Source organism: Venturia canescens, chromosome 1 (genome assembly GCF_019457755.1).
Source record: "Venturia canescens isolate UGA chromosome 1, ASM1945775v1, whole genome shotgun sequence".
Classification (NCBI taxonomy): Eukaryota; Metazoa; Arthropoda; class Insecta; order Hymenoptera; family Ichneumonidae; genus Venturia; species Venturia canescens.
This window is the reverse complement of record NC_057421.1, coordinates 35,680,536-35,691,351: the sequence shown is the minus strand read 5'-3', so window position 1 is coordinate 35,691,351 and position 10,816 is coordinate 35,680,536. Positions and strand designations below refer to the sequence as shown.

General features: G+C 37.3%; 1 protein-coding gene across 2 annotated transcripts; it reads right to left on the bottom strand.

Moving 5' to 3' along the window:
- Nucleotides 1–615: 615 nt before the first annotated feature.
- LOC122419141 (synaptic vesicle glycoprotein 2B-like) lies at nucleotides 616–10,766 on the bottom strand. Of its 2 annotated transcripts, XM_043433447.1 has the most exons (11): nucleotides 10,329–10,766; nucleotides 10,129–10,206; nucleotides 9,614–9,775; nucleotides 9,377–9,539; nucleotides 9,029–9,150; nucleotides 8,384–8,622; nucleotides 6,768–7,109; nucleotides 5,761–5,908; nucleotides 4,200–4,359; nucleotides 1,901–2,028; nucleotides 616–1,372 (listed from the first exon to the last, which is right to left on the bottom strand). In XM_043433447.1, coding segments are annotated over exons 1-11 (1,617 nt in total). In that variant the 5' UTR covers nucleotides 10,330–10,766; the 3' UTR covers nucleotides 616–1,298. The 2 variants fall into 2 exon arrangements, with proteins under 2 accessions (XP_043289382.1, XP_043289386.1); XM_043433451.1 differs by lacking the exon at nucleotides 6,768–7,109.
- Between the last annotated feature and the right edge of the window lie 50 nt (nucleotides 10,767–10,816).

The window sequence follows — 10,816 nt, the reverse complement described above, 5'->3', positions numbered from 1 at the left end:
AGAATTTAGCGATTCGCGACTGTTCGAAGTGCACGGAAATTCGAAGACTTCGCGGTATAAAAAAGTGATGACAGGCAAGATTTCGAAGCGGATAATTTCGGCTTCATTTTGTTTTGGATCTTACCTATTTTTTTGCCATTTTTTTGGGCTCGAAACGTATCTTTGAAAATGGCTGTTTCTCGCGACTACCTTGAAAATTCGACTTCCAACTTTTCGGTGTTAGTAAACTGACTTTTTTATCAAAAAACTTTGATGAGTGTTTCAGCTTCGGTTGAGTTTTTGAAAAAAAACTCGGTGAAAATGATATTTTGTTCTCCCAACACGATTATCCTTATTATTTTCTAGTAAAAAAATCGAATTCCAGAAAAATTGGAAGGCGATTAAAAATGAATTACGGACCTTTTCGTCGAGATGATATTTTGGATCGGAAGTTTTTAATTTTTAAGTTGCCTTCATGGATCAATGGAACGAGTCTTTGATCACCAACCAGGAATGACACATTGGAAAAATTCGCGAAGCAAAAGTCTGGGAATACATATTGCTGAAGATCGTTTGAAAGGAACATCAGTTTGGACAACGATTCGCCTTTGAATCAAAGAATAACTGATCAGAAAATTCATTGATCGAGAAAGCTTTGCAGCACATTATTATCATTTGGTTGTTCAATTTCGTTCGACATTCATTTGTGATACTACAGTAATTGGCTTTTGAGGGTTGAATTCGTAATTTCGTACTGATCGATCTATGATGAAACGAGATGCAAAACTTCACCTGAATTCGACTTCAAACTTTCCACAGATACGTTTCCTGTCTCGATCTTTCAAAAACTGAAACTTTCCTTCGTTTTTTCTTTCACAATTGGTTCACCATAAAAAGCCTAAAAAGCCTCAGAAAAACAAATCTACGGAGGATTTTTAAGATTCGACGATGCCGAATGGGACGAACCGGATTTTTTGTCTTTTTAATTCTATTTTTTATTTCAAATACGTGGTGTGTACATCTCACTTCATCATTTATAAAATAATCAATGGACCAACCGATCGACTAACTGTCGTTGCTGTGCCACGTGGTTCATTCCAGTAAAATACGTTTTTCAATACATTCTTCAACATTCTCGGTGCACGTTCCCGAAAACATCGTAGTTATAAATAAAACGGAGAAAATTTTTCTCCGTCGCTGAGCACGTCGTTTTTTTGATAGATTGTTGCCATTGGAATGTATGAGATTATGAGACCGTTTCAAACAAGCCGCCATTACATACACGCGGCAACAAAATTGATTGCACTATTTTCTTCCTTTCACGGCTTGCTCGTTTCGCTACGATTCTGCCGTTTGGACTTTAGTGGGATGAACAAACACAGTACTCCACTTACTGAAACAAAAAATCGAGCATGAATTTCGTCTAAAATCTTTTGGAGAAAAAAACATCGTTAAAACACGTTTCGGGGGGATCTTTTTCAAAAACGAAACGTGAGAACTTGAAAATACTCTGAGGCATCTAGACCAACAGCGAAAAACTTGAATCTCGCGTCAATGAGCGTCAAAACAAGTGGACGGTGTACTGATTCGTCCAAAAAACAATTTCAGGCAAATCACAAAAAAATTCCGAAATGCCAAGAAAAAATATTTGCGTGTAATACAATTAACAGATAAAATTTTTTGTGTTACCAATTAAAAAAAGGCAATAATAACGTTCAAATATAAACACTGACGAAATCTTGAAAACGTCGGAATTTTTTCGTCGGCTGATTTAAAGAGATTCATTATCCAAAGTATAATGGCAAAAAGTTGTAAATTTAATCATCGATTGTCGATAATTATTGTCTCGCGAGTTAACTCGGTAAATGCATCGGGAAAATGGAGAGAGAAAAAAACAAACGAAAAAAAAAGAAATACTGACGGAAGAATTGACCGGCTATAATGGAGATTAGAGGAATGCAGTAATCATCGATGAGATATCCGAAGAGACCGCTGCCTGCGAAACATCCGACTCGTCCGATAAACGTCGCGAAAGCGGCCGCCATGACCCTGTAATTTTTAACATACACTTGACTTATAAACACGAACGGACGTAAGAACACATTGATTACGATACATTATATACTTCCTCTATGTAATAATCGCAGACATTCGGGCGAGAGATTACGTGAGGTCAATAGATGTTGTTCGAAATTATGGACGAATGTCGGTTCGTATGTATGTGAGGAGCGGTTGAAAAGACGAAAGATTGTGATCGTGATTCCACATTTTTTCAGCAATGTGTTCGTTTCATCACGATTACGTTTTTTTTATCGATCGATGGAGATGAGTTATATGTGGGGGAAAAATAACAACGAATGGGTCAAGAATTTATTGCAATAAATTCATTTAGACTAGAGTCGACACAACAGTGACTTTTGACTTTGAAACTTGAATTTTAAGGTAGATCGTGCCCGAAGGAAGATCGTATTTTATGGGTGTTTAAATTCGATCGATTTTTATTTCCTAATTAAAGATATAATTACTTTAAATTAATGTCAGAGTTATTAATTCAAAATTGTAAATAATTTTTTTCAATTTATCTCATGGCGAATGAAATTACAAGCCGTTAATTAACCGGGGATCCATCACTGACTGAACCCCAAATTTCATTCCTTCCCTGATTAAAATATTATAGTGTTTATGTAAAAAATCGCTGTAGAGAGCGCAAAGGGAAATGGATCAAGAAAAAAGTATTAATAAAAAGACAGGAAGGGACCGAGCCAAAAAGAAACAAAATATCGAAATAAGCAAATTTGACGACGAGTACTCATTAACAATTTAGTTCAATTTTTAACGTAATATATCTTTATTACTAGTAAGACAATTGTCTCGAATTTTTCCCCAAATCTTCATTGTATTGTTCATTGTTATTGTGTACTTTTTCATAAATATCGTAAGAAGCGTTCTTTCGTTATGTGGAAAGATAAACGATTTTTTACTCATAGTTCCAATAACCCTGTGTATTTTTCTTCATATATTTAATCACGTTTGTCTCAATAACCAATAAGACGAGCTCTTTAAAATTTGACGTCCGAGTCGGTCGACTACCCATTCAAACTCTGTGTAAATTTCAAGACTTTCTTAAGAAAATCGTTTCGTGCACGAACTACCTTAAAGCGTGGCGATATCAGAGGATTGACGTAAGATCTGCTTCTAGACAGAAATCGAATGACCATGGATTTTAAAAATGTTTGCATACTTTGGAGCGTGACGATTTGTCATTTGTTAAAAGTTCATTTCCCATAGTAAAGAGAATTATTTTGCAGAGGCGCGCCTTAAAATTTTTGACGTCGTTATTTCCATAATTTTGTCTGGTCTCCACACCGAGTTTTCAGAAGTGGACGCTTGCTTCATCTCACAGTGAGGATCGTAGAGACAGTGAAAATTTTGCAGCTATTTTCAGTAGGCTGTGAACTCGTACAACGCGGAAAGATACGCAAAAAGTCTATTGATTTTACAACCTAAGAAAGATGTTTCAACACTCAATGTATCTTGTTTCTGTGGCATTGTTTTGAAGATTAAGATTCATCCGTTCTCTGATCGCTATCGGAAGCTTTGAACGTAGTAACGATCTGACAATGAACGACGAAATTAGCACTGGTTTATATATAGCCGAATGATATTTGAAAAATCGAGTTTTTAGATTGCGTCTCATATATAAACCGCTCACGACGATATTCCATCGTCGTTGATACGATATAGATTGTGATCAGTCAAATCAATTAAAGCCACGAGATAAGCTGATATTTTGCCGAAAATAGATATGCTTCTTCTGTAGAATTACATTAATCACCATCTGTTTACAGTTATTTTTCAAGACCGTTGCGTCTCTCTTTATTCCAATAGAATTGTGTGAGAGATTTGTAGAAATTCAATGAAATTTTAAAAATAGATCCGTCGACGATCGAATTTTTTTCTTGATTTTTATCACCAGGTACCAGGAAAGATCGAGAGAAATAAGGAGAAAAAATTTGTTGTTAAGATCCACATGAAATGTAACTTGCAACGACTGTAATAGTCGGGAAACATAGATAAACTATCATCGTTGACTGGCTTGCATAAAACATGCTGGAACAATTATTCCATCGTGATATTTGCGAAATTCATGGTTTCATTGAAATTCATTAAAATACGTCGAATATTGCGTTGTTCGTAACAATGCATAAATTTACACTCACCTAAGATTCGTTGGATAAAGTTCGACCAGCATGCAGAGAACTGCAGTAATGCAAATCGATGCGATAGCTTCGAAGACGCATGCTAATACGAGGTTTTGTACAGATGTGGTTACAAAAAAGAGACCACAAATCACTGCGGTGCAAATGAACGATCCCAATACTAATATGAAAATAAAATTTTTTTTTAGAAAATTTCTGAATATTCTCTTGTAATCGTCGATTAATGCAATTAACGTTCAACGAAGTATCAACTTTATGGACGCCTACATCGAGGTCAGTACAGAGTCCCCACTTCTAATGGAAAATATATTTTTTAAAATTTTTTGAAATTTTTTCCTCTCCCCAAAGTTCTTATCACTCGATTTGCACGAAATGGGCATTGTGCATAGTTATTTCCATCGTGCAAAAACGTATTTAAGGTACTATTCCTGCAGCCTAGTCATACTGACGACTGCAAAAATTATGCCAATCCTAATTGTGTCACGATATTTTTTTGTTTCATAGGATGAAGCTGCCTATGAACATTAACAGTTGCTTAATAGAAACGCAAAAACTGTCGAGCCTCACAAAAGTCCATAAATTATTATTCGCGTTCTATTAATTAGCATTTGATCTGATCACTACTTATTGTTAGTCAACGAAGCTTCGTTGCCGAAATCTCTCGATTTATTTTCGTTGATTTTATATCGAAACGGGAAGGATAAGCAATGATTATTATCTCCTCAATTTTGGCCTCGATAGTCACCATCTTCGGGCAATGTTTCATCAACGTAGATCAATAGACACTTTTGAATCAGATTACGAACTAAGTCAGGATAAACTGCGATATTTTTATGAATGGAAGGTATCCGAAGCTAATTTTCACAAAAATCTGCCAACACGAATCTCGAAAAATTAATCGTAACGCTCTGTAATTTTTCGCAAAAAGGGTGTCTCATGCACGGGGAGAATTAAACGGTAATATTTAGCGTGAAATTCACTGTAAAATTAACCGGATATATTTGACTGCGAGGACAAGTTAACAAAAAATATTTATTCCACTAACGCACTGTAAAATTTTCAATATTTTGCCGAATTTTCAGTTTTATAATAGTAAATATTGCAGATAGTGAAATTTACGGTACGTGTATACTAAAATTTACAAAACATTTAGTGAACTTACGGTGCATCACGGTTAAATGTGTAAATAAAGGGCTCAGCGTGTAAAAAAAAGGGGAAATAGGCCGACGTAGCGACAAAATACCCCTACCATGTTCCCAGTATAGCCGCATCCTAGCATAAACATTCGTACGGAAATTTGTACAGTACAGCGCGGTAAAATTCACCGTGACGTCAAAATTTACTAAATACTTAAAAAAGTTCTTACTGTGAACAGTGAATATTATTTTTTTTTTATATAGGAAAATTCAATTCCTTTTCCATAATAATATCATGAATCGTCACCACACTATCGTTACTGGACGATAATTTATCAAATTTAATTCTCTCCGCGTGTTTTAACTTCATTTACACTGAAATTTCATTCCTCTAATTGCCATGTAAATGTCAAATTGGTACGTACCCAAGTGAAATACGTAACCCAAGCGTTCAACGAACAGGGGTAACCATATGGCAGTGGGCACAGATGTTATGCCAAGTATTATCGAGTGCAGGTAAACGTCCGTTTGTATACCAATCTCACAAGCCATTGTCTCATTTTGCGAATCCAACTGAAAATCATTCCTGATTAATTGTATGAGTATAAGTGTGCACCATAAGATGATGTATTTACAAGTGATCTGTGAATCTTTCGGAAATTGGAGACCATCGAGCCTCTGTATTTCTTCCAAACCAATGTTTTTTCAAAATTAAAAAATGACGAAAAATATTCTCATGTTATTTAGTGAATTATAAATTTTAATTCACTGTGAATGCTTGGAAGAATAATCTTGAGGTTCCTGCCCGTTCTTTTTCGACTCAGGCTTTTGGATTTCGTGTAGCGACACTGTATTAGTGGAAGAGTCATGCGATTTTGGGTGAATCGATACGATTCACAACCCGATCAACATCGATACGGTTATTCGACAGAATCCGGGATTAAGTTTCCCGGAAGTCGTTTCGAGATCAATCGGATAAACGCTCAACAATAATAGACGTGCTAGAACGATAAACTACTTCAGTAACGCGTGATTTTTAATCATAAAATGAAAATCTGACGTCATTACTGGCTGATAAGACTGCGAGACATTTTCGAAGATTTCATCGCTCGCTAGAACAGCGTATGAATGAAAGTCTTAGAGTGCTTTGTGCATGTAACATTCAACCCGCATCTGTCAAATCTGTCTGAGCGAAACCTCCACGGCTCCATAAGAGATTATGCGTTGAAATATGTATGCTGAGGTCGTGCTCGAGTAGACGTTATAACGGGGGGGATTGATTTTTCGTAAATGCTGCGATAACTGCAAACATGAAAAGCCATTGTAAAAGTTGAGAAAATAAAGATTAATATAAACATTGAGACACGCCTCGATCGTCCTCAATATCCGAAAAATCGACAATCTTTTATGAAAAATAAAATATGATGGTTACACCGGACGTCAAGAGATTGGTCGTGTTTTGTCGCAGTCTATCCGTAATTGAGCAAATGTTTGCTACCTCCCCCGGATAACGTGATTCGAAAGTAGCAAATCTGTTGAATACTTCGGGCAACCACATGACCAGAGTGAAATACGATGACATTAAGCACATCATCACCGTGCCAATAATTAGCGTAGTGATGAGATAAGGTGGCCTGAACATCATTACAGTTTGGTTGCGAAAGCTTGCGATTTTGTCAGCCACGGTTCTCCTATTTTTCCTCTTCGTTTCTGTGGATCGAGCAAGACTTATCAGCTCGTCGAGAGTGGAATCTCCCATTTTCGAGATTTTTATCTAAAAATATAAATACATTGCGACTGTAGCCTTGAAAACGAGCGATATATAGCAACAAAGGTGAAAATTCTTAACGAAAGTAGCTAATCAGTCAATTAATGCATCAACAGGCTAATTACTTTAACCCCGCAGCTTGATTTATTGGCAATTTAGTTTGTTTATTATTTAGCGAAATGACATTTCCCTCGGTGAAAAGTCTCATAAATCAACGTCTCCGTTAATCCAATCGTTATTTCCTATTCAATTTTCAATTTCTCATTTCGTTTTTGTCAATAGTTGTCTTTTCGTTACCTCTTTAAGGTACCTCTTTGCGGGGCAGGCGCGGTGAGAGGGTACTCCTATGCTTTAACGTGGGAAGCCTCACGTCTTACCAACTGTACGTTAATTTAGTTTCTGGTTTTCAATATACACGAAAAAATGATAATTGTCTACTGTTAGATGAAAAAATAACTATTTCAACCATAATGTTCCTAATTTTAGTGAAACAAGACTTCTTGTTTTATACTTCAAAATATTAAGCATTTACTGTGAGCACCAATGCAGGGTTACGGTTTCAATTTTTGACCGTTAGCTGCTCTGTTCAAGCTCGGGGGCAAGCTGTAAGTCTCACTGTTTATATATAGCTATACGAGAGTGCGTTGATCGATGCGACGTTGCCGCGTTTGAAGCTGTGTCCGCCTGAAGAGAGAGGTAAACTTCGTTTATTAATATTCTTTTGCACATCGCAGATAAACGGTGCGGTGAAATCACTGCAAATTTTGCGAGAGTTATCTTGACAGTTGGTTCATAAACCAGAATTCGTTTCATCAAGAAGTGGCTTTTTTAACAGTATTTTTTCAATATTTTTTTGCCTTCTTATACGCTTTTCCATAAGATCCAGTGCGAAAAATTAATTCAATTTTCTCAGAAACGGTATGGCCGAACCCGTTAAAATTTCGCGAGCTTACACACTTTCGAACTATAAATTTCCATAAAAATCCCTCTTTTTTTATGGATGCTCCACCTTAACGAATTAGTCAACAGAAAAAATGTAGATAACGATCATGCCATTGTGCTCCACCATAAATTACGATTAGAGCTTATCTTCCCACACGCAAGTTCCTCTTTCAGTCGTAACTTATATTTACTAAAACCTGACACTGCTTTAGATGACCCTTGTGTACGTACCCCCCCCCCCCCCCCCCCCATCCTTTCTCTTTATCCCGGACTCAAGAAAGGAACAAACAATGCGTCGTTTCATAAGAATTTTAATAAATCAATTGATTGCGTCTTACTGCGTACTCTCCAACAGGCGCTCCAGTGTTATCCGAGAACATTCTCTCGAGGACGTTCAAAAGTTCGGCGTACTGTCCACTCTCAGCGAGATACTTCGGCGTCTCCGGGAGACAATACAGCTGTACGGCAATTAGTATGGAGGGTATCGAGCACAGGAGCATGAAGAGGTTCCACGAGTTGAAAAAAAAATACGTCGTGTGATATCCAAAGTTCAAGGGAATTATACCCCAAGCTATTGCTGCAATTAACAGTTGAGAGCACACATTTTTTTTTAAAGGAAACATGACGCATGTGGGTCGATTTGAATATTGCATTGAATTACAGATTCGATGGAATTTGAAGCTGTATCAAAGTCTTGGCAAAGCCTCATTGAGCTAAAGTTACTTTGTTCGAGGAAATGTTTTCGTGAGCTACTCAAAACGGTGGAAAATAAAAGTTGAAAATTCTGATCTTTTCGTCAACGTATCAGCTAGTGAGGCGAATGAAACTGAATGGAAAAAATGACAACGCGAGACAGCTGATTCGCGGCCGTAGACTCAAGAGAATTTCGTCTTCGTCATAAAGAATATATTGAGCACAGAATCTAGCTAGTCGTTGCAGAAAAAGATTTCTACTTTCGAGGCTATCAGTATTTATAAACTCACCAGGAACGACAGTGAAGCCAAATACCCAGGCTAGTTCCATCCACGTTAAAATTCTATCACGAAGATGCGTTGGCTGAAACTCTCCGAGATAAGGGAAAACAACCGCTAATTCTCCGCTCATGCTGTCGAAGGGAGGTTAATTTCAGTTGCAGACTTTTTGCAGTTGCAACGAGACTATTCAGCTGCAGACCCTTTTAAAGGCTATTGTTATCGGTCGTTGAATTAAACTCAAATGTCAATGTACTCTGACAAATGAACGGATACAACTCGAGTGAGGATTTATTTTATCACGATAGAAACTATCGATATTTCCAACGAAATATACTCTTCACTGAGGCAAAGACTCACCCAAGACCGCTGAAGAATTTCGTCGCTACAAAAAGCCAATAATTCGACACTACAGCGGACATACCATCGAAACCTCCGTGCAACATTAGCGCAGCGATAAGTGTGAATTTACGACCCTTAATGTCCGCGGTGCAACCCCAGAAATAAGCGCCGCACAACATTCCTGAATTAAGCACACATTATTATTGTATTTGACAGATAATATTTCATTGTTACCAACGAGTAATGACTGTTTACCGAGAGCTGCCGAAACACTGAGTCGACTCTTGTCGACAGTCGTCATTTCGAAGTCACAGGCAGCCGAAGGCATCACGATCCCCAGACTGCTTATACCGAATCCATAGTTGAAGTACATCAGGCCACAAACTGCCATGATTTTGTAATTAAACTTACCAAACCCTTGAAAACAAATTCGACATTTTATTTATCCAGGTGGAATCTGAATGGACATTAACGAGCAGAATGATTTCTGTGCATGATTTTCTATCGATGATAATGTTTGCGTACGTTTACGAAAATTAGCATTTTCAGCCAAATTATTTAATGTCCTCGAATTTGAAATGATTTACTGAAGCATCATTTTTGAATTTGCCCAATTTAATGAATTTATCCAATTATTCGATTAAGGGCCTATACCAGTGTGAACACAGACGTTCTTGGTTGATTTTCGGGATATTTTTCAAAGAAACGCGAAATGTTAAATCATAAAATTAATGTCGACACGATTGCTAAAAACACTCGATTATGATTACCTGCTTGATTGACGGCATTTTCCGCGACACTCTCAGCGATCGAGACGTTTTTTGATAACTCATCGTCTCCTATTTTCACTGCAACAAAAACAACACTTTCACTCAAAATTGGTCCTGATATTTTGATAACCGATGAGCGGTTGACGTGCGTTCAAAAAATCATTTTAATCGAGTTCGAGGGAGTGATCAGAGTAACGTACTTGAATTTCCGGTGATGGGAAACTTTTTATTCAAATCTACTTCCGTTTCACAGTAGAATGTGGAAATTTGTAGGAATCTACGGTTTTTATAGTTTTTCCTTATAAATTATCACAGTCCGTCGTAGTTGATTCGTATGCTGATGAGGCCACGCAATAATTTGTGAGTCAGCCCGAGACCGTCTGAGGACCCGTTGGCGCAGAACGATAAAGACAATTTGATGAATATTTCTCGTAGTATTATAGTTGTGGGATGGTACGTTATTTGTCGACGAAACGAGAACATCACGAGTCGTGTATACGGAGGGGGAGAAAAATTTTAATCGAGTCGCGGAGCAATTGAAGCGTCTTGGTGTACGAGAACGCGTGACGTCAAACATCGCGATCACTATGAATTAATAAATCGAACTGCAACCGCCCGGATTTTTCATCGAACGTTTCATTGTCCTTGCATCGAGCTTTATCTTCGTTTTTCTCATTCTGCCAAATAA

Excerpts from the sequence above, each read along its gene's own strand:
- LOC122419141 (XM_043433447.1), bottom strand. Across the intron at positions 7,110-8,383 it reads CGCCTGTTGGAGAGTACGCA|ATAAAAATCTCGAAAATGGG; the intron begins GTAAGACGCAAT and ends TTATATTTTTAG. Across the intron at positions 4,360-5,760 it reads GGGTTACGTATTTCACTTGG|TATTGGGATCGTTCATTTGC; the intron begins GTACGTACCAAT and ends TTTTCATATTAG.